General features: G+C 36.8%; 1 protein-coding gene across 4 annotated transcripts in view; it reads right to left on the bottom strand.

Annotated features, from left to right (window-relative positions):
* Positions 1-23,531, bottom strand: part of GTF2I (general transcription factor IIi) — a 71,905-nt gene that overhangs the window by 17,167 nt on the left and 31,207 nt on the right. For 3 of the 4 annotated variants that reach the window (XR_014174381.1, XM_081941419.1, XM_081941420.1), the window contains 10 exons: positions 19,732-19,794; positions 17,747-17,848; positions 14,032-14,097; positions 10,962-11,145; positions 6,526-6,584; positions 5,143-5,214; positions 3,966-4,149; positions 2,738-2,796; positions 1,459-1,530; positions 438-621 (listed from right to left, as the gene is read on the bottom strand). Coding sequence is in view for 3 of the 4 variants with exons in the window: in XM_081941419.1 (XP_081797545.1) it covers positions 438-621; positions 1,459-1,530; positions 2,738-2,796; positions 3,966-4,149; positions 5,143-5,214; positions 6,526-6,584; positions 10,962-11,145; positions 14,032-14,097; positions 17,747-17,848; positions 19,732-19,794 (1,045 nt within the window). In the remaining variant the exon portion in view is untranslated. The remainder of the gene's footprint in view (positions 1-437; positions 622-1,458; positions 1,531-2,737; positions 2,797-3,965; positions 4,150-5,142; positions 5,215-6,525; positions 6,585-10,961; positions 11,146-14,031; positions 14,098-17,746; positions 17,849-19,731; positions 19,795-23,531) is intronic. The other variant, XM_081941421.1, reaches the window with a different exon arrangement.

Below are 23,531 nucleotides of genomic sequence, written 5' to 3'. Positions count from 1 at the left end.
GTGCCCCAGCACAGACAGAGCTAGATAACTGAGCCAGATAATTGAGAATGCATCTAATTCTAATTGGTGAAATTAGAACATAACCATTGGTAATCTTGATCCTGTTATGATTGTATTATGTCTCTCAATTCTATTCACACATTTGAAATGAATAATTGATAATAATCAAAAGTGCTTTGCTAAAGGGAAAACTTTCTAAATACTATCTGAGCTTCATACAAAATGCCAAGTTTGAATGTTCCCAAGTGTCTTAGTCTCAAAGATTCAGCAAACCATTTAAAAATCATATTAAATATCTCTATTGATAACATGGGCTAAGATCACAATTAAACGGATGTCTTGTTAAATTAAGAAACCTACTAGAGACATCATAATAAAAATGAAATCCAAGCAATAAAACCAAAAACAAATTCATTAAAAAGTAACTATCCACATACTTCTTTACAACGAATTTAATTTTTCCACTGCCCCGCACAATTCTTTCCAGGCGTGGGATTCCAAACCAGGTTGGGCTTCGAAAAGGGATCCCTTCAGGCAAACCTTCTACATACAGATGATCAGGATTTGACTCAAAGACAGGATAAGGAACTTTCACTGCTTCACTGAGACCCAGAGCTTGTGCTGTAAAGGAGGCAAGAACTTAATTTGGACCAAACTCCTGTCACAGAAATGGCATTCAAAGATAAAACTCACCCACCAAAGGCACAGATATTTTTCTCAATCTTGCTAAAGGCTACGTAACAGTTAATTAAGTTCAGGTTTTTGTTGGTTATGATACCATTCCAAGTATACAAAATCTGGAAAACTTTCCTTTAGTCAAATGAAAGGGCTTTTAAAAAAAACTTTGCTGAACCTCTCAATAAAAAAATATGTTCTGGTCAGTCATCCTTTTAAAGCAGGAAATGACAATTCCAATCCCAAAAGTGTCTTTTCAGAATGTCTTACACAGACATTAATCCAATGTAAGTTTCATTTTAGCATGGCAAGACAACACAATGATGAATCTCCTCTGCTAGCATGCCTCAGAAAGAGTAAGAATGGTATAAGGTTCTCCAAGTGGATTTCAGCACTTATAGTACTCTATTTGTATTTCCCTGAATAAATACAATTATTTGCTGTCTTTTCCTACTATTTTTCATGTGAAAATCAGATCAAGCTATTCAAAAGTCTACTGGGATTAATGGTGATCTATATCCAAAAAAAGATCAAAGCAAGGCATCACAATTGTTCTAGAGATACAACAATACACAATACTCTTTATATATTACATTTCTTATTAAATAATTCATTAACATTATTTTATAGAAGTTCTAGAAACTTTGGTATGTGCAGTTTCACTCACACCCTTTCCAAAAACAAGCAATTAATCAGAACGCAAGAATTATGAACACAGTTTATAGTTTATGCGTTTACGTGAAACATCAGTCCTGCCTAGCAAACAAACAATGTTTCACCTACCAAATTTCATATTAAATATTTCTTCTACTTGTTTCCTCAATTTTGTGATTCTGACATTCCAATCTTCTTTGACTGGAATGAAAATAAAATACAAAAAATATAGATTGCACTTTAGTAAGATACAATGATATTTAATAGATATACATTCTATTTCCATCAAAGCTGTTACAAAAAAGTAATTTTCATTTACTGATTATTAGATCTTATTGTCTCATAAATATTATTTTTCCATCCACAATTATTATTATAGATGGTGCTGTTGTTGCAGAGAACAAAAAGCAATAATAAGTGTGCTTGAAAATTCAGGCTAAGGTCTAAGTCATGATTAGACCCAATCATCTAATTAATCCTACATATGCAGCAACATATCCATAACATGGATTGAATTAACTTTATCAGGATGGGTCCAATATTTTCAGCAAAGCTAAAATATTCATATGTGTTTAGGTCTCATCTTTAGCTACAACAACAGAGACAATGCAATTGTACCGTTTACTTGCTCATCTTCAAAATACAGATTTAGTACCTTAAACTACTCAATAATCTAACTTTGATTATATGATAAAAATGTATTGAATAATGAAAGATCATCTATAAGTTTATGACCACAAGATTTTAAACTTATTTAGGCAAAATATTTTAATAGTTCATATTGCTAATTGAATCAATTATTCCTTTTTAAAATCTGGATTGTAATTACTAAAAATTAAAGCTACTTCTCAAATTCTATCAAAAATAACGAATAGCCTGTCTTAGAATCTGCATTAAGCCTTATCTTTTTTAAGTTGAAGAATAAAATAAGAGCAGCTATCACTTCAGCCCAAAAGAGATTACTGAGTTTAGTCCTGCTTTCATTTTTCTTCCCACCATGATAAATGTGACAGACAAGAGTCAGAAACCAGTTAGTAACATGCTTCCAATTACAAGAATAATGAGCCAGAGGTGAAGAAGTTATGGTAGAGGAGGAGAATCTATGGCTTGCTAGATCTCACTTAATTATAAGTCAAAGTAGCTCCCAGCTGGCATGACTAATGATGAGAGATACAGGGAATTGTAACATTTGGAAGATTGCAAATTTTATATGGTAAGCATTATCAAACCCTTGCCTTTCAAATCACAATGGGTAAGTAAAAACAAAGGAGAATATCAAACTATCTCAGAAAGAAAAGTAATGAAGTTCCACACTCTAGATATAAAATGGGAAGGAAAAAAAAAGAAAGGCACCTCTACCTGAAGGGGGGAAAGGTGTTCCTATCATCTTAAGAAACATTTATCTTACCTGGCATGTTTGTTCTTGGTTGAGTAACTTCTGTGGAACTGACTGTGAGTAGTTCTGGCCTAGAATTTAAAAAATATAGACAATGATTCTATAGTACTTATCCTTCAAATATTTGGGTCTCTTTTCTGAATTATATATTATGAAAATTATTTTGAAACAACTCCATTAGATTATAGCAGCTCAAAATGTAAAATAGGACAGAGTCCACTCATTAATTTTAAATACATATAAACCTTATTTGTTTTACTCATCATTAAGACTACCCAAAAAAATGTTTGATAATTTTACAATGTTACAATTCATAGACTGGTTTTCAACTGGAGTCCCCAACACAAGGGATGCACATGTATTTACCAGAAGCCAATAAGATAGGGGGGTTCTTTTTTAGCTCTGAAATATGTCATTTTTATCTTCCAAGCCAAAACCTACATAAAATTTTATTTTCTAAAAACATTTCTGGGATATACACAAGGCCTATAACTTGGCTGGAATAAAGGTAAATTCTGATGCTTTCAATATGATGACTTGCTTTATTTTAAATTAAAAGAATCTGAAGGAAGACCTGAAATATGCAACAGTTCATAAAGCACTCAACTTAGAACTTACAATACAATAATAATAATACAATAATAAAATAGTAGAGTTGGAAGGGACCTTGGAGGTCTTCTAGTCCAACCCCCTGCCTAGGCAGGAAACCCTTGCACAAGTTAAACTAAGAAAAAAAAGCCAACCAGTTTCTCTAATGTGATCTTGATCTTATATCCACCATTTTCAAAGAGAACATTAGGAAATACTTTGAAGTACTAAACATAATTGATAGAGAGCCAGAGGAATAGTGGAATGAACGTAAAGACATTAAAGATGAATGTGAAACGGAAGAAAGCAAACTGGATGTGCTTTCCAAAGCCCTTGGTAATGGTAAAGTAGCCAGAAAGCCTTGGAAGAGATACTCAAATGCTATGATGCATCTGTAATTACAAACAATCAAAACAGATGAAGAAACATTATTCACTGAAATACTCTATACAAAGTTGGGCTTTGAAGAGGCCAGATCAGAAAAGTATTGACACTTTTGAACTTTGCTTCCAGAGAAGACTTCTGAGAATATTGTGGGCAGCCAAGCATCCATTGTATCCCTTAATATATTTTATATTGCTTAAAATTGGATTGTTTTTTATCTTACAAATGTAATAAGAACATACTGAAATGCAAAGGTAACTGGTCTTACTTTTTTATTACAAACTTTATCCTATTCCCCACTTGAAGAATTTTCTCTAGCCGAGGGATTCCATACCAAGAGGGACTCCGAAATGGAATATTCTCTGGCAAACCTTCCACATAAAGATCAGTGGGATGCGCTTCAAATTTCTGGTAAGGTACGGCCTTTGGTTCAGTGTTTCCCAAGGCTTCAGCTATTAAAAAACATAGCAATACAAAGCACTCAGATTCCGTGCAAGAACAAGACATAAACTACAAATGTCCTGATTTATAAAATAGCATCTCAGAAACAGATTGAACTTATACCCCGTTTCCCCCCAAATAAGCCCTCCCTGGATAATAAGCCCAATTGGGCTATTGACCGCATGCGCTAAAATAAGCCCTCCGCCGAAAATAAGCCCTTCCTGAAAATATTGCAACAAAGCACCAGCCATGAGGTGACCTCCCCAAAAATAAGGCGAAGCACTTATTTTGGGGGTAAAAAAAAAAAGACCCTGTCTTATTTTGGGGGAAACATGATACAGTGGCACCTTGGTACTTTTATCATTAATTGCTTCCAAGAGGCAACAAGTACTATAAAGGATGAGTACCAAACAAACTACATGACCCTTTGTTTCGGCCAGGAAGGATTTTCTATTTGTCCCTTTTCCTATGTCAGCGACCTTCCCAGCATGGCCTATTTCCTGTCCACCCTCTGCTGCTGTCCCCACTTCCTTTTGCAGTGCGTTGAGTACCAAACAAGGAATGAGTACTGGGACAACATTTTTGTGTCAAATTGCATGGAGTACCAAATTTGACAAGTTTTAAAGCAATTGAATACCAAGGTACCATTGTAGTTGATGCCATTTTTTTTTACACTGCTTCTCTCATAAAAAATATCTTTCCTTTCTTCTTTACAGGGCAGGATTCTCATAGAAAAGAAATACATTTATTTATAATTTTTAAATTATTAATTGATCAGTAATTATAATTAGATTTAGAGATCACCTGATTCCAAGACTGGATGCTTTATAGTACATAAAATCAAGTAGACGGAGTAACTGTCTATCTCTTTTAGAAATAATTATAAGAGACTAGCATCCCAGTACAGAAAGAAGAGTTATGCCCAGACTGGTAGACTTTGTTTCAGGTATTGTAAAGAGGTTACAAACACACATACACCATGAATTGCTACCAAGTGTACTTACCAAATTTTTTGCAGAATAACTGATCTACCATTTTCCTTAGTTTTGTAATTCTGGCATACCATTCTTCTTTCACTATAATCAATGGTGAAAACAAGGATTTTACTAAAATAGTTAACATTCCAAGGGCAATTCCTTATTTTCTCAGAAAATTTCATTTCACTTTGCCAGGACTTCCATCTTGAAGGATGAATAATTTTGGTAGAGGAAAAGGCCAGAGGAAGATACTTTTGATAAGTGCATTTATAAGCAATAGCTTTCAAGGATAGTGCAATTATAATAAGAGGCAAAACAACGAATAAGGGCAGATATTGCAGCTTTTCTAAGCACCAGACAGATAGTTAGTCATGTGACAAGGACCAAATAAGGGTAACCAGGGCAAAAGGACAACCAGAAAATGCACCTCTGATCTCAGAGTAGCTATTACAGTCTAAATATCTAATTCAGCAGGAAACAAGCCTATTTACATTTCAGCTCTTTTAATATTTACAACATATCAGTAGCCTAGGTATCCTCAATGTACATGGAGAAATGTTAATATCGGTATGTATGGATGTACATGTGAGAAAAAAAGAGAATGCATACATATACTGCAAACTTGGCATATGTACAAAGAGTGGAGCACGTATCATAGTATCATGACACAAGTTGTCATTTTTGCAGCACTGTGGTTAGGAAGAGATGCCCATGACTGATAGAATCATAGTCTTAAACTTATTCAAACCACTGATCCAAGTTCTCCATTTTTTTTAGTTGGTACAATTTCAATTTCACTAATTGCAAATGCTGGGAGTAAAAAGATACTGTGTACAATAATTCATATATGTTTATTTACAAAAAGTTCTCTATAAACAGGTTATAGATCTTTCAAAGCAATAAAATTAAATTGGGCTGATTTTTGGTGGGCAGGGTTAATCCACTAAGTCAGATTGTATAACTGTTTCTGCTCAGCTAAGTATCATTAAATAATGTAATTGTTAATAAATAATTTCTACTACAAATGTTTTGCATCTATATTTTTATTACAATGACTTATTTACTGAAATGTTTTAATTTGTTTACTATATTTTAATGACTCTTTCAAAACATTTTACGAAGAATCTTTAAAAGGTACACATTTTTTTAAAAAAAAATTACAAATCTAAAATTGATGATTATTGACCTAAAGCAAATTTAAAGGCATGAGAATGTAAAAAAGCATCTTTGCCTAGCTCTCCCCACAAACACCAACCCATTAAAATAAGTGTCAATGGACTTCTCTAGATGAATCTAAGCTCAGGTTTTTACAACCATGGATACATTGTTAATGGCTGACCATCAATTTCCATCAAAAATTGTGCACAAATCTACATCAAATGTAGCCACAACCGGGGTGCACACACTTACCTCCTGTAACTGGTTTGTCTAATGGTAAATCTTCTCGTGTTGAATTTAGCAGCTCATGCCTGCAAACATTCAAACAAAGTATTTATTTCAGCAATCAACATTCCACTCTGATTACCAACTTTAGCCCATAGCAAATATTGTTTTACGTGTCATATACCTCTACTCATTCCCATGAACAGAGAAATTAAACAAGAATGTGTTTTGCAATGTGAGAAGACCAAATTATAGCAGAGATTTATAAAACTAAATTAAGAACACCATCATTCAACAGGAAAATACACTACGCAGGAATGTGATAAACCAAGTTTGGCTTGAGAAGATGGTACACTGAACTTACCATAAAGGTTAATTTTCTAAGCAGAGAGAGGGTATCTGGTAGTGGGCATCTTCTCCCACACATCTTGGAGGCAGGGCTTAGATTTCTTCTAATCCTACTTTCCAGTGGGAAAGGATAAGCTATTTCCCAGTTTCAGAATAAGCCAGAAAAAGACGTAAAGATAAAATACTTGAGAAAATTAGGAATAGAGGGGCAGATATAGATGGGAGGGGGGGGGGGCTGAACCTTTTCTGCCGTAATTATTAGGTGTGAGCTGGAGGCCTTGTCTCTGCTACAAACTACAAACTTTCACAGTAAATCCAATGACTGTTTGCCTACAAAGGTAAGGCATCCAATAGAACAGTGGTTTTCATAGTGCGGTCAGACACCTGGGGGGGGGGGGCGGTCCCCAAGGCACTTTCAAGGGGCTCCCAATGTCAAAACAATTTCCACAATCACACTGAGACATTATTTGTCTTTTTCACTTTCGTTCTCTCGTGAACATACAAGGGAATAAAAGTGCTGGTGCCTCGACACCAAAGTGCTAACTTCTGTCTCTGCCTGGGCTTCTGTTCTCTGGCTCTAGCAATTAACTGTATTCATCCTAAGCATAGACGACTCCCATGCCTTCTTAATGCACAGTTGTCACTTGGAGGCAGGACAGTCAGTTTATCCATTTGAAAGCAACTCTGATTGAAAGACTGACATTTCGAGAAAATATCTGCCAAATGTTCAGGGGTTAATAATTATAGTTTTGCCAGTCATTCTTTCAAATAAAAATGTTCTATGAAGAAAGAGGTTCATTTGCAATTCAATAACCTAAGTATTTTTATTTGACCAAACATCATACTTCAGTATGTAGCAGGAGTGCTTTATGTATACTTTCAATTTCAACACATAGCGCAGCAATCCCCAACCTTTGCAGCTTGGCGGTCTGGCTGGGGGGGGGGGGCATGGGAGAGGCAGGCCAGCGTCCACGCATGCAGCTCAACCTGTGCAAACAGTGGGACGGCACTTGCACTTGCATGTGTACACACCCTGGGCCACCGTTTGTGCAAGTAAAGCTGTGTGCATGCTGACCTGCTGCATGTGCAGCCCGGTTCCAAATAGGGGACCCCAACATAGAGCATTAAAAAGATGTCTATAGTTGTTAACCCCTGAGCATTTGGCAGATATTTTCTCAAAATGTCAGTCTTTCAATCAGAGTTGCTTTCAAGTGGATATGACTGTTCTGCCTCCAGGTGACAACTGTGCATTAAGAAAGCATGAGAGTCTGAGTTTTCTATGCTTAAGACGAGTAGAGTTAATTGCTAGACCCAGAGAACAGAAGCCCGGGCAGAGACAGTAATAGTGAGGCAGTTCTTACAGCCTTATTAGAATTGCACTGGATTATCTCTCGTTTGACTACTACGAGCTTGGAGGTATTTCCACTATCTTTATTCTTTGTGGTCTTAAGACTAGTCCCACCAGAAAGGTATCCAGTAAAGGAATGGACTTGAATACTTAATAGAAAGGCAGGAGTGCCCCTTACTTCCCCAGAGACCTTCCACTCCAGTTTGAAGAATTTGTTAAATATCCGAGGAAATGGAAACGCATGATGGGGATGCAAGCCATCAGGAACCCCTGTGCTATCAATGGGTTCACCAGAAGATCTACAGGAACAGAGGGCTCTATTTTCTACAGGCAAGAATCCTGTAGACTTTCCTGAATACTTGAAGAAAATTTGCTTTCAAAAAATCCTGGTGGACTCAGGGATGGGCTTTAAGTTCTCCTTCTTCCTAGGGACAATTCTTCCTCCTCTTGTCTACAGGAAAATGGTCCAAAAATGGAAGGAAAGAGGGGCTTGGGGTTTGTTGGCCCAGGACCCCATCTTCCACCCCGTGTAGTGTCTGGGCCAACAAACTCTAAAGAGAACCAATGACAACTCCACTGGCAGTTGTAAACAACACATGCAATACTGCAATACTGGTCATGTTTCCCTGAAGGGAATGTCGCAGTGAATTGAAGGGCAATCCCTTCTTTGGCTGCAGTCATCAGAGAAATTCTCTACTGTCCATACATAGGAATTTCCATTTGTGAGTTGTTAGTCATGAGAGCTAACTAGGCTTTCTAACAAAGGAAAATAAAAGGGAAAGTAAAGGGGAAAGGGGGGGAGAGAGAAATGATGATCTATAACAGTGTATCTCAACCTCAACAACTTTTAAAATGTGTGGACTTCAACTCCCCAAATTCCCCAGCCAGCATAAGTCCATTTATCTTAAAGTCGCTGAGGTTTAGAAACACTGATCTATGTTAACATGTGGATATCTGTCAGAACCTTTGTATAGATTTATTCCCCAAAGCAAGGCAAGGCTAGAACTGGGGAAGGGAACTATTCCCCTCCCATGGGAGGAAGGATTAAGAGAAAACTATGCCCTGCCTCTAGGATGCGTAGGAGCAGATACTCACTATCGGGTGCCCTGGCTCCACTGTGGCAAAATGGTTAAAGTGTTTCCTCACTGGCAAACAAAGATGCAAATGGTTTTAAGAATCTTTTAATAAACTCAGCACAATTTGATATTATCAATAGTGACATTAAATGGATGTTAAGAACCATCAACAAATCAAACACATAGTTGTGGAATTTTGAAACTCAAAATACTCCAGCATAATCAACAGATATAGTTACAGTTGAGCCAAAACCACATGCACACAGTTCCATTTAGCTCCTCCTTTCTCTGAATGTTTACTATTCAAAGTGGTTGTGTTAAGAATCATGTTAAATGTGCTCGTGCTTATGCTCATCTTCTTCACGGGACCTCCTCCATCATTCAAATCCTGCTTTCAATGTCCAAATTTCACACTCAGTTCCCTCTGGCTATCTGGTGATTCTGTTCAGGATCGAACATAATTGTCCTAGATTTCTTAAAAGCAAATTTCATTTTTCTGTCTGTCTTTAATTTAAAGGTAAAGATTAGCAAAATGATCTGTGCCTAAAACTGTTCAAGCATGAGACAGCTATTTTTGGATGACTTGTGCCTGAAGTAAAACAGATGTTTCAGATGTTTCGGTTTGTGTACAAATTTGTTTCTAATCAGAAGAGGGCATGGGAGGGAGAAGGGAGGTGGAACTTATGGACATTAGGATTGGTGGTTGAGGAAACGGAAGAAATGGCTGAAGCATGTCATTCCCTCTCCCCCCTCAGCAGCTCCCAGCATGGCGTATCCCATCAGCCTAGCTATGCCCCGATCTTCCCAGTGCTTTCTACACCTTCTCTCCCTCCATTCAATCATGTCTAGTGTCCAGTGTGGAATATTCCACAGACTGCTCTCCTCAATTTTCTCAACATCTATCTTCTCTTCCCTCCAATGCAGATACAGGGGAATGTTGGCATGAATATCTATGGAGATTCTCAGTCCTCCGGGTCATGGTTATCCCACAGGTGTTTTTTCAAGAGGCAACTGGATTTTCTAGTTTTTCTTTGAAGACATTTTGCTTCTCATTCAAGAAGCTTCTTCAGCTAAAAGCTTTGGGTTGGCATGAATAGTGACTGCATTCTGGAATATGAGATGGTGCTGTGGAGAGGGTTGGGTGATGTTGCCATGAGTCACCAGTGGCAACTGAAGGAGGGGAAAGTACTGGGAAGATTGAAGATCAGGCCAGCAGTATATGTTGCACTGATGCATACATGGGGACAGCAAAAGGGATGGAGGAAAAAGAAGACTCTAGGATGAAGGGGGAGCAGGCTTGAGGGATATGACATGTTGGCACTTGCTGAGAAAAAGGAAAGAGAAAGAGAGAGGGGAATACATAGGCAGCTTCCTCTATTTCCCTATCCATTTATGTTTTATCCAAAATTCAGAACAGTGAAAACATTCTGGGTATGATGTTGGCCAAATGGTAACTAGAATGGTATCCCAGAACTTGTAGAAAGCAGTGATTTGTTCCAAGATTAAACAGAATTTCTTTTTTTCCATTTTGCAAACTCTCTATTTATAAGTACATTTCAGTGTGCAATTGACTCGATTCTAGTTCTTGCAGAAGGTGAAGAGAGACGGCGATCATCACAATTCAGCCATTCTTTTGAGGAAGAAGAAAAGGCTGCTGTATTTCTCCACAAAATTAAATCCAACTTACTTACTTCTTAATCACAAATCGGATCCGTTCCTTTGCCAGTAAAATCCGTTCCAGACGTGGGATCCCATAAGTGGAGGGTCTACGAAAAGGAATTCCTTCTGGTAATCCTTCCACATACAGATCTTCAACATGAGATTGGAAGAGTGGATACGGGATAGATACAGGCCCTTTTGCATTAATAGCTTCAGCTTTAATGTAAACAAGGAAAAATTATATTACAGTTTAAATAAAGAATGCCAAACTATTTGCTCCCAAGGATGTTGAATGTAACCAACGTAATGACATGTTTCAATGGAGCCTATTTTAAATAAAAGAAGGGGGCCCCAAGATTCCAAACCTGAAACTGATGCCAAGTAGCATCAATGACTAATAGTAATTTTCATTAACAATATATTAGCACCCTGGTCTTGAGCTCTTAACACATACAGCGTAGTCAAACTATGATTCAGAATTAACTAGTTTTATTTTTTCTAATGTGTTTACCATTGTAATCTCTCAGTGCAAGTCCTCTACAGCTATAGTAATGATCATAAATCTGGATTGCTAGTGCAGCTATTCTATCAAGCTATAAATGGTATAGACCCAGACCAATTTGGATTTTATTTTCTGATTCATTTATTTTTCTGATTCAGAAATATCACACTAGTTCACACAGATACCAAACCTCAATTATAAATCTATGGCATGTCCATGTTAACCCAGAAGTTGAGTTTACTTGCTATTCACAAATATGTTCTGTAGGCCTGCAGTTGGATGATCACACCTACAAAAGGATGTTTTCATCTAGAGTCAGGATGTAAAAATGTAATAGGACCATCTTACGTCTCCCTCTTTCTGTATTCTCATCATTTCTCAGGGGGAGAGGAGGTGGGAGCAAATAACCCATTGAACAGAGCAACACCTGCATTTGGCAGGAAGTAAAAAGAGAGAAGAAAGAAGGAGTTTCAGTTCTTATTCTTAAGGTGACTCAAAATAAGAGAGCTTTGTCTCCCAATCTTCTGCATAGGCAAAGAAGACACTGTACTATAGTTCACTTCAGAATCCTCAATATCTGACGGATTCTGCCAATGCATAGAGATTGGACTGATCCAAAAATTATCAAGGGAGAATTGTAGATTCAAAATTAATAGGACAGGTAATTTGTGATTTCAGGGTCCTCTAAAATTTTAAGAATCTTTGAATTGTGCAGTGGCTTTACCACTGCTGGAAAACTAGCTTTTAATGTTTTGAGTCTAGCAATTGTTCTCTTTTATCAAAAAAAGAGATCAGCCTCATACTGTGATCGCAGCTACCCCAAAGCAAAATAATAACAGAATAGCAAAATGTTTGCTGGTCTTAAATACTGAGAGGTCTTCTAGGATTTGAGGAATGTGACACATCTGGTCCATTGTACTACAGTCTGAAATAGTATCTGTGAGCCAGGAAATACTGCTGAACAATGCAATATATGGATTGGGGAGATAGGTTAGGAGTAAGTAAGGTCTACCCAAAGGAAAAGACATCTATGCAGCCAATATAAAAACGTCGTATTTTCATACATTTTTCACATCCCCTTCCTTTGCCTCTAAACTCTTTTTAAATGTTAGGCAGCTGCAGACATAGAATACAAAAACTGCACATCAACAACTTCAAAATGTCAGATACACTTGACTCTGAGTGGAAACTCACCAGGAATTTTCTATTTTGTTAATTTATTGTTTTGTTATTTTTCCCTGCTTTGTTTTTACTTTAAGATAGTGTTTGCTTTGTGGTGTTGGCAGTACTGAAAGGCTGGAGCTGGCATTCGAATTGGAGCTAGCAACTGGAACTCACTGTGTTGATAGCCAGAATGTAATTCTCCAAAACATTTAGGAGTGGCAGCTTGACATGACATATCCTAAATGACCTCTTTCTGAAAGAAGGTCTTGGTTTATATTAAGGGTCTTCAGGAGATGATGTGGCAGAAATTACACCTGGAGCACCAGTAAACTAAAAATGAACTTGATTGAGCACAAAAGCTCGTGCTTAAATATACAATGTGATAATGGCTGCCATATATACTTAAATTTGCCAAAATCTATGCAGCCTCCTAGGTGGGGTGTGGAGGAACTTAGTTTTATTATCTTGGATTCATTCTGGCTTGTTAGATTTGGATGAAGTGGAAAGTAGCTGGAAATCCATGCTCTTCCTGGCTCTTTTGGGCAGTTAGCATGTATTGGTTTGTAAACAGTTTCAGAAAGCTGGCAGAACTCTTTGATACCAGGGGTTGTCTCATTGTATTTAAGTTGCATATCCCATTCAGAAGAAGCCTTCCTTGGATCCAGCAACCTTGGATAATTACTATCTGGATAATTATTTTCCAGTTTCCAAGAAAAAAGCAGTCTGGCGAAGTATATCTTAGATAAAATATCCTTTTTTTCAGCCTTAATCTGATACTTGGTAGATTCTTTACCTATACTCTACAACTAAAGAACATAGTTTTTTTTAAAGTGTGCAAAAAAAAAAGTCAGAGAAATAAAATTATGAACAGAATTGAGCTGCAGTAGAATATGAAAACTTTTTAGAGGCGTAAACTGGGTAAAGTGGGAAACAGAATTGGAGGAGGAGATTGAGTACCGTCATTAACACTAGCGTTGCTTGTCATGAGATTCCTATCTTCCAAGCAGTATAGATTAACTCATATAAAGATACCTTTTCAAACCATACATGAGAAAAATTAATTCCCACAAAATATGCAATATTAATACTCTTTTTATTTTGTGCAGGACCCTGGCTACAGCTTTTCTTGGCAGCGTATTTAAATTCCATGCAGAGGATTTGCATTCTTAGGAAGCCAAGTCTAAAAACAATTATCTTGCAGAACTTCCAACAGCAGGCCCTTCAGTAAAGCAGAAAATACTAAAACCTATTGCAATCTCTCTAAGGTCTGCAGAACCAATCAGTTATAAGCATCCTTTGGCACTGACAGTTCTTGGACAATGGCAGAACAATACACCAAAAGACTCAATGGCATAAAGAAGTCAAACTTTTAAAAAGTTATTAGAAGTATTCAAATATAACTGGACAACTGGGGAGCGTGGGAAGAAGACACATACCATATTTTCTTTCAAATAATTCCTCAACTTGCTTTCTCAAGTCTGTAATTCGGGCATTCCATTTCTCTGAAAGGAAAAACGCACCTGTTAGCCCTCTAGAGCAGGGGTATCAAACTCAATTTCATTGAGGGCTGCATCAGGGTTGTGTTTGACCGGGGGGCGGGGTGTGTGGCATGAAGGGAACAGGGCCAGCTCAACATCACTCATGTCAGGGGTACCTGTGGTGGCCAAGTGCTAAGGAAGCACTTCCCTCAGACCCTCCCTCCCTCTTATAATCTCCTTCCTTACTTTTTTTCTTTTTCCTTCCCTCTTCATTCTTTCTTTTTCCTTCCCTCTTTCCTTATTTTTCCTTCCTTGCTCTCTTCCCATCTTCCCTTTTTTTCTTTTTCTTTCCTCTTTTCCTTTCTCCTTTCCTGTCCCTTCTTGGATGCTCAAATGCAAAAGTGGAAACATTTCTCCTTTTGTTTTGTTTTTGTTTTGTTTTGCTAGCCCGTGCATGGCCCTTCAGAGCTCTGTTTTCACTTGCAGAGGCACTGCAGGCCAGTCCATTGTGGTTTCCAGGGCAGTCCCACGAGCCAGATCTAAGCACCCCGCAGGCCGGCCTTGAGTTTGACACCTCTGCTCTAGAAGATATACCAAACCTTTTAACTTATTTCATTCTAAGTATTAATTGTATCTAGTTGCTAATGTGTGAATATAGACAGTAAAGCTTGCAATAAATAAATATCCACCCACCCACCAATCCATCCCTCCCTCGCTCCATCTATCTCCCAGATAAACAATCACGTTTTTTTTAAAACAAAAATTATCTCTCTTTAGGGAGTGAGTCTGTAGCTTATTTCTATTGACGTTAAGAAGACCTTCTAAATTATGGAAGTATTTATATACAAAACTTGCATTTTGAATGTTAGGCCCAAATAAAATTCTGACTTGGTTTAGAATCAATCCATCTCCATGTCAGGATTAAGGCTATCCCCAATTACATAACAAACATGAAACAAGCCCAAGACCACTTAGCTTAATGCCACACTATCAATCTCATTAATGCATTCTATAAAAAGCTAGCTTACTGGTCTGTACATGACATCAAATCACTACCTCCTTGTCCTCCTTCTATCATACTTTCAATGATATTTAAATTCAAAGAAGCCTGATGAAGAGCTTGATTACATCTATCGTAACATCTACTTTCATATGAACATTCTGAATCTTTAAAATATATGTCTAGGCAATAAATTTAGTTCTACAAAATACATACTTTCCCCCCATAGCCAGTATGACTGTCTTGGATTTTACGTGTCAAGGTATTTCAATCATTCTTGTAGGATTTGATTTCTCTTCATTTCTGCTTTGTCTCATCAAGAGTTCTTCAAGGCTTTAATAAGCCTTTTTTGTAAATCCAATCAGAAAGAATTATTCAGGTCCCTTTTTTTGGTTTCTCATTTGTACATTTTTTTTTAAATTGTAAAGTCACAGCCAGTTTCTTTTATAGATCCATTGAAGCATCTTTTTCTAATTCATCCTCATCACCTATCTCATATTGTAGCTACCCTTTTGGATTTCATTCTTCAAAAGTCTCTTTCAGTGTTTTTCTTATCTCAAGATTTTGCATCAGCTTGCAGACCTGCACAGGTAGTCCTCAACCAAGAACCATTCACAGTGGTGCAGTGGCTTCTGCTGACTGCCGTCTGACTGCAATTTGGCAGTTCAAATCTCACCAGCCTTAAGGTTAACTCAGCCGTCCATCTTTCCAAGATGGGTAAGTAAAATGAGGGCCCAGATTGTTGGGGGCAATAGGCTGACTCTGTAAACTGCTTAGAGAGGGATGTAAAGCACTGTAAAGTATATAAGTCTAGGTGCTGTTGCTATTGAGTCAGCAACTATTCCAAGTTGCAAGAGCACTGAACAGTTACAACCAATCCTTAGAACTCACATTTATGACTAGTTGCACAATCATGTGATCACCATTTGCAACCTTCCCTCCTAGAAAGTCAATGGGGAAGCCAGCAGAGAAGGTCACACATTGTTGGCGTAAGACTCCCCCCACCCCTGGCCTTATGCCTATAACTTCTGCACCCCTATATATCTTCCCTGACCAGTGCACTCATCACCCCCACAAACTCTCCCCAGCCCACACAATGCCTCTTACACACACCCTCCCACTTGTGCAGCACCCTCACTATTGGGTATCTCCATACATCCTCCCTGACATACATGGCATCTCTCAAACATACCTTGCCCAACCCTCCATCGCACATCCTCCCTGCACTGCCCCCCCCCCCATGCTCTCTCCTTGACAATCATACCAGCTCCCTCTCCGTGGGCATCATCTCTTGTATTGGTTCTGCTTTCGTGGAGCCTTCTCCAGTTCACCTTACCACCCCCAGAATTCTGGGATTTTCATTTTTATAAGCATATTCCACAACTTTGTATGATTGACAAGTAAAGATCTTTCTATAAACAATGCACATACTGACTTCTTTTTGCTATTCTTTGGCTTTCTGAATAGTCCAGTATGAATCAGGAATGTTTCATGTTCCTCTGTCTTTTCCAAATCCATACTGAATATTACGTACCACTCTTTCAATATAAAATTTCTAAAGCAATTACATGCAATAATTATAGATATACTCTGTGACTTTCTAGGAAAGGTCTGACTTTGCTCTCCTGACCCATTCCAAGCTCTGCTGTCTCTTTTTCCTCTCCCTCCTATAACTTTGGCTTTACCACACAGCTTAATTTACCATTGCCTTCTCTTGTGCAATTTGAAACAATCCCTTTGCCATTGTCACTAAGTCGTATTTCATCTCTTGCATCTTCCTATACCACAACTGCACAATACAGGTTCCTGCTTGCTTTAGCTGGGGAATTGAGATGACATTTATGCCTTGTGTGACTCTGCTTATAGAGGTAGTCCTAAACTCACAACCGTTCCTTTAGTGACTGTTCAAAGTTACAACAGCACTGAAAAAAGTAACTTATGACTGCTTTTCAGTTACAACCTTTACAGCATCCCCATGCTCATGTGATCTAAATTCAGAAGCTTGGCAACTGGTTCATATTTATGATTGCTGCTGTGTCCCAAGATCGTGTGATCATCTTTTGCAACCTTGTGACAGGCAAAGACAATGGGGAAGTCAGATTCACTTAACAACCGGATTACTAACTTATTAACTGCAGTGATTCACTTAACAACGGAGGCAAGAAAGGACATAAAATGGGGCAAAATTTACTTAACAAACATCTCACTTAACAATAGAAATTTTGGGCTCAATTGTGGCCCTAAGTCAAGGATTGCCTGTATTATAATCATCCCTTTGAGATAGACCAGATCAGGCACCACATTCCCCAGGAAAAGCAGAACTATATTGAGATAGGCTATAATGCAATCTTGCAAATCTTATTATGCTTCTCCTCTCTTTCCTCTTATGCCCCCGTGAGACAAGAATAAGGCCTAGTCTCTTAATACTATCTTCCTTCCCAGAATTTAATGAATATGTCTATATTCTGGTTCTCAACATATATACCCATGGCATATACTCCTACCTTCATTTGCTCACCCCTCCCAGGCATACCATCCTGCCACAATGATCTAACAAAATAGGTCATGTGAAGGACATTCTTAATTAGCCTTGTTGAAACTTTTCCAGTGGATAGATCTAAACTAGAACTGCTTCAAAATGAAAGATTTATAAAAATTTCATTTAAAACTTACCAAAATTGAACTCTCTAGCTTTTCTTCTCCCCACATTGGAAACATCATTAACTGGTTCTATGCTCTTTGTCTTCTTATGTGGTGGTAAATAGTCATCATCATCTTCAGAGAGACAAACATATGCATCAAAGCTGTTACTTGACATTATCTCACTGTCTTTAAAAATCATGACAAATAATCTGCTGTTGAACTATTCCAAAATAAGGATCCACTTATCAATTCTTTTTTTATCAATTCTACCCTAATCCTAACTTTCCCACTTAAAACTCAAATTATGTCAGTAGCATTAGAATCTTAGTTTCAACAAGGCCCTATCCTACCCCATTCAGTTTGGAATTCCAACCAAATATAAAGATACCACATTAAATGACTTGAAAATAAAAATATCATAAAGTTGGAGGATACAAATCTCTCTCAGAATACCAAATAAATATATTGGTAGATGGTGGGATAAGAGACGACCAGGTTGTAATTCCAGCAATAAATGGATAAACACTGAAATTAACAAGAATCGGTGTGTAAAATGTCACTAGCGATCTAATAAATGTGAATAAGCTCGCATTTTAAACAGAAAGAAATCAATAATGTCTGCCAAAACATTTAAAAAGGAAAACATTTATGTTAAGAAGTATGTTATATTCAAGGATGCAATTATCAACTAAAAAGTTATGAAGCAAGAAAAAAGAAGATGTCTGATGCAAACATACACATGCATAAATAAGAATACCCCTTGTAGTTTTGTTTCCACCCTTTCCCCCCCATAACCCAAATTAGCCCGCCAGGTCAATCCAACAGCTGCTTAAAGTAAAATGAACAGATGTTCCAGTGTGAGTCGGTTATTAGCAAATAGTGACTAGCATTCTTGAATACTTATAAAAAAATAATAGACTGACTTTTGCCATTACTAAAAGACACAGATGAAGAAAAAATGCATTGTAACTATGTTGAGTTTAAATTTCTACAATGTCACACCCTTCAAATTTATGACAAAGTAAGTAAAATAACACAATTTGACACTGAAAGGAGAGACTTACTCTTATTAACTTTATTTACAAAATATGACACTACATCACAGAACATGGTGCTTTGTTTTTCATGCAGGAAAAGCTATCAATAGCATACTTTTCTTCACATGCAGAAATATCTCTTATTTTCCCATTTCTCATCCAGGGATATTCAAATAACTAGGCATGATCAAGTCACACATCATCTAAACAGTCTTATCAGTACTCAACCAACCTTCTTTACTAAATTTAGTTCTTAGCACAGTAATTATCACTGTGGAACTGCAAAATCTGAATGCCCTTTCAGTTCTTCAACTTCTTTCATCTCACTTTTCTTTCTTTTATGAGATTTGTGTAGTTTTTAAAATAGCAATTTGTCACAGGCAATGGGTGGAGAGGAGGTAAGTGCAGGAAGAAACAGATTTGAGAAGACTTTGATCTGAGGTACATTATCGGATCTTAACATTAGGCAGTCAACTTCAGAAGATATCTTCTACTTCCCAAATCTACCATTTGAATTTCTTAAGTAAACACTTCGTTTTATCTGCCTCAAATCTTACAAAACTCAGCAAGACCAAAATGATGTGGGGACATTACAGACAAACAGGTCTTTTGGTTTTACTAGATCATCAAATGAGTGGATCTTTCTCAAATACTCTGGAGAATTTCCATAGTTTTAATCATTGCCCAATGAAGCATCCTCAGTTGAAACGGAACCTGATGAAACTGCTTCCTTCTGGTAAGCAGTAATATCAGATTGAGTATTCCCCACCCTCCTTTTGCACTTTTTACATCAACCGCTCTAGAAAACATGACGATTCAAATTCAGCATTTACAAAAGACTAGCTTGCCCAACACAATTTATCTTATGGAATGGGAAGGGTTTGGGAGGAAGGATAGAAGTGATGTACACAATGCCACATGACTGAGATTCTTCTGAAACAAGTGAGCAAAATAAAATTAGTTGAGAAAATGGCCAACCTTCAATGGTCACTTCCACTTCAGGATCCTCACTTGTTTCAGAAGTGGCATGCTGAGAAGAATCTGAAAAAAGCAGAACAAAAAACCAAATCTGAACGGCGCAGACACACTGAAAGACTGATTTTACTCGACAGGGGCAAGTCAACATATATCTTGTACACCATGGATAAAACAGACCCATAACATATAAGTCAAAATAGTTTATCACAAGCTTTAAAATTTATGAAATGAAAATAGAAAGATGTGGATGTTTAAGTAGGAAGATTACTAGCTTTTTTCTAGATTCATTTGAATCTTTGCTGTCAAACATTTTCAAAATGATGAATATAGGAAATTCACAAATTCTCACACAAGACAATTACAACGATGCAAACAAATGAGAATGATTATAGTAATATTTCTAAAAATGTATGTTAACACTACAACTGTTGTTTAAAGGTTAGAATTGTAACTGCAAATAGTATTTTCTGTAGTTCATTTGTATTCTACAGCTGTCCAAACCCACTGAGTAGTTCATCTTTTGCCCCACACTGAAGTCATCGATTATCAGCAGGAACATTTTATATAATGGAAGTATCATAAAGTATTGATACAGCATTGTATGTCAACATGACATACATTCTGAAAGGATACTGTTCTTATTTTTTTTCCTGTTCCCAGTGCCAAAAGTCAGAAAACATCAAATCCAAATGAATAGCTCTTTCTATCAGTCAAAACAGAAGGGGGTTATAACAAGGATAATGGACTCCACTACTTCCATTATTAAATTGATTTGTTTCCACACATCTCTTCAAGGCAGACCTGGTGGAGAAACAAGCCTGTCTCAATAACACAGGAAGAAATTCCAGCATTTCTTGACCTAGTCTGATTCAAAGAGCTGATATTTCCAAACTACAATTGGCTCTATCCATGCACTGGACCAGTTTTTCAAAAGTTGTATTTTCATCATTGTCATGTGATCATTCTTTGCTATCCTCCCAGGTAGTTTACAATAAGGAAAACCAGATTCGCTTAATAACCGTAAAATTTGCTTAATCATCACAGCAAAAAAAATCATAAAACCAGGCATGTGACTCAGTTAATGACCACCTTGCTTAGCAATGTACGTTCTAGTCCTAACTGTGGTCATAAATTGAGGACACCTGCATATAACGTTAAAACGTCCATCTTTATTAGGAAATTCCAATAAACATGAAAAAAGGGTAGGAAATAAAATTCATGTCCGAGTCAACCAGATGTTAGGTACTAAATTACTAATATTTCCAAGCAGAACTGTTTCCATCATTTTACTCATTAATTTTAAAGTATCTGAAATACGGGAAAATTTATTCAAACATATGTTTAACCATGTTCACTGTCCTTTGGTAGAAATTAAAAAACAAACAAACCAAGTTGTAGTGCAAAAACTGCACTTTAGAAAGAGGTTACATACATTTGTTAGATTATTCTCTGAAGGAAATTTCTAACAATATAACTTATATTCTTCTATTGTCTCCAGAGTCAGTTAGAAATATGCATAAATAAATGTAACCATTGTGCTAATGAAAATCTGGGAGAGCAAAGCATGTATAGTCTGCTAAATTTCAGGCATGTAAGCATGAAAATATATTTTGAATTAGGTAACTCACTCAGCTTATCAATTTAATATCTAATATTGGCCCTTGTAAGTACGAAGACTAGTTAGTAAAGGGTTTGTGGAATTCTCAAGGCTGTATAGAGGATGACCTTTCTTCATTGACTTAGCAAATCAAACCTTACTAAATATTATATATGCATAATTTTCTAGTAAGTCACTTGTTTCAAGAAGCATCAGAAAGCAGCATATAAATGAAAGTTGCATGGTAGACGGTAGAAGGATTTGAATTCAGCTTTCCATTCCAATTTAGGAATTGATGAACCTTACTTAATGTTTTAAGGTTGTATTTTCCTTATCATGTCTTCTTCTGAAGTTAAGACTTCCCATTATTGCCTACAAGGCATGTCAGAAAACAAGTTGTGCAGCATTTCCACTTTGGGAATAACATGTCTCCATGTCAAACAATATTTATAATAATGAATGACAGTTTAGACATGGGATAAAACATAATGTGGTGTTCTCTTCATACAGACACACAACCTAGAACAAGTTTTTCCATTTTTAAACTTAACAACTTAAAGCCCTGGTGGCACAGTGGTTAGAATGCAGAATTGCAAGCTAACTCTGCCCACTGCCAGCAGTTCAATTCTCACTGGCTCAAGATTGACTCAGGCTTCCATCCTTCTGAGGTCGATATGAGGACCCAGATTATTGAGGGCAATATGCTGACTCTGTAAACCACTTAGAGAAGGCTGTAAAGCACTGTGAAGCGGGATAAACTTCTGAGTGCTATTGCTATTATATATGTTGACTTAAGTCAACATTACAGAACAAAGGTTGAAATTCATCTCTTTCAAATAAACCATAACAAGATTAATCAGTATGGATAATAGACCCATCTCTGTTTAATGAACAAAAACAAACTTTTGAATTCCTCTTTAATCTGAATCAGAGAAAGAAGGGACAGCAAGTGATTCATTTTTTTAAAATAAGCATTTTCCAAACAGATTCAAAATTTTACACTGACAGGTAAGTGATCTACAAAGCATAAAAGGTTACCAACAAAACAAGAAAAGATTCTATGTCCAAACAATATGCAATTTTACACTGTACAGAATTGAGAATCTTTTAATGCCCTATACATATCCCCAAAGGCTTTCTAAAAAGTTTCTATTAAGCTACTTCAACTGTTAACTTAAGCCTACTATTTTAATACAAATGTTGATCGCCTTTTACACCTGAATTTTCCTCTTCAGAATCTAATCGAACAAAAAATTCAGTTTTGTCAGATTCACTCCATCAAAATAAGCAACACAACCCTAAAGGAACAGAGAAGGCTCCTTCAACATTCAAAATAAATACATCAATAGATATAAATGCTGGCTTATTCAGTATCATTACTTTGGGATCAGTCCAAAACAGTATTACTTTCAGATTCTATTTTACAATGCACAAAAAAGGCCCAGGAACCAGAGTAATTTGACAATATAATATGATCTTAAAATTTGAACTGGGAGTTAACTCTTATGACATGCTTAATGCTTCATAAAACTGTTTACCAGCATGTTGATTCAAAAAATATTTCCATAATAGAAATATTCCTATGAACTACAATTTGTAGCCCACCAATTCAGCTTTTATTAAACAAGAATACTTAATATTATGGCACTGAAACCAACTGGAAAGTTAATATATGCTTTGGCAAGCACCAGTCACATTCTCAGTAGCAACAGCAGCAATCCCTTTTCAGAAACAAGGTCTTTAAATTTGAAAATCTGTTCAATAAAATTCACATTAGCAAGCATCATACAGCTAAATAGCTTTTTATACTTTTTTTCACATCCCATTGCCCCAAATCTTGCGTTGCTAGTTCCAAATATTGAAATAAGACAGGCCTAATCATAAAATTTAATTGTAATTGTAAATTAATTACATGTATCTAACTTTTCATTGCCACCTTTTAAAAAATGACATATCTGCCTTCATACTTTCCAGATCTTCTGTTATGTAGCAGCACTATTGCCTACTCAGTAGGAAAAAGATAAAATCACCAAAGTTGATGGAAAAGACTAATTGAATGGAGGAAACCACCTATCAAATCTTTCCAAATAGCTTTTATAGTTTACTGGAAGATGGAAGAAGGGGAAAGGAGATGATATTGAAAATATTTCGCAATAGTTTCCACAATAAACATGCAGGATCACAATTCAAGGGGAGGACAATA

The sequence above is a fragment of the Natrix helvetica genome, assembly GCF_964273705.1.
Source record: "Natrix helvetica genome assembly, chromosome: 2".
Lineage (NCBI taxonomy): Eukaryota > Metazoa > Chordata > Lepidosauria > Squamata > Natricidae > Natrix > Natrix helvetica.
The sequence above is the reverse complement of the archived record's forward strand: the minus strand, read 5'-3'. Positions and strand labels throughout refer to the sequence as shown.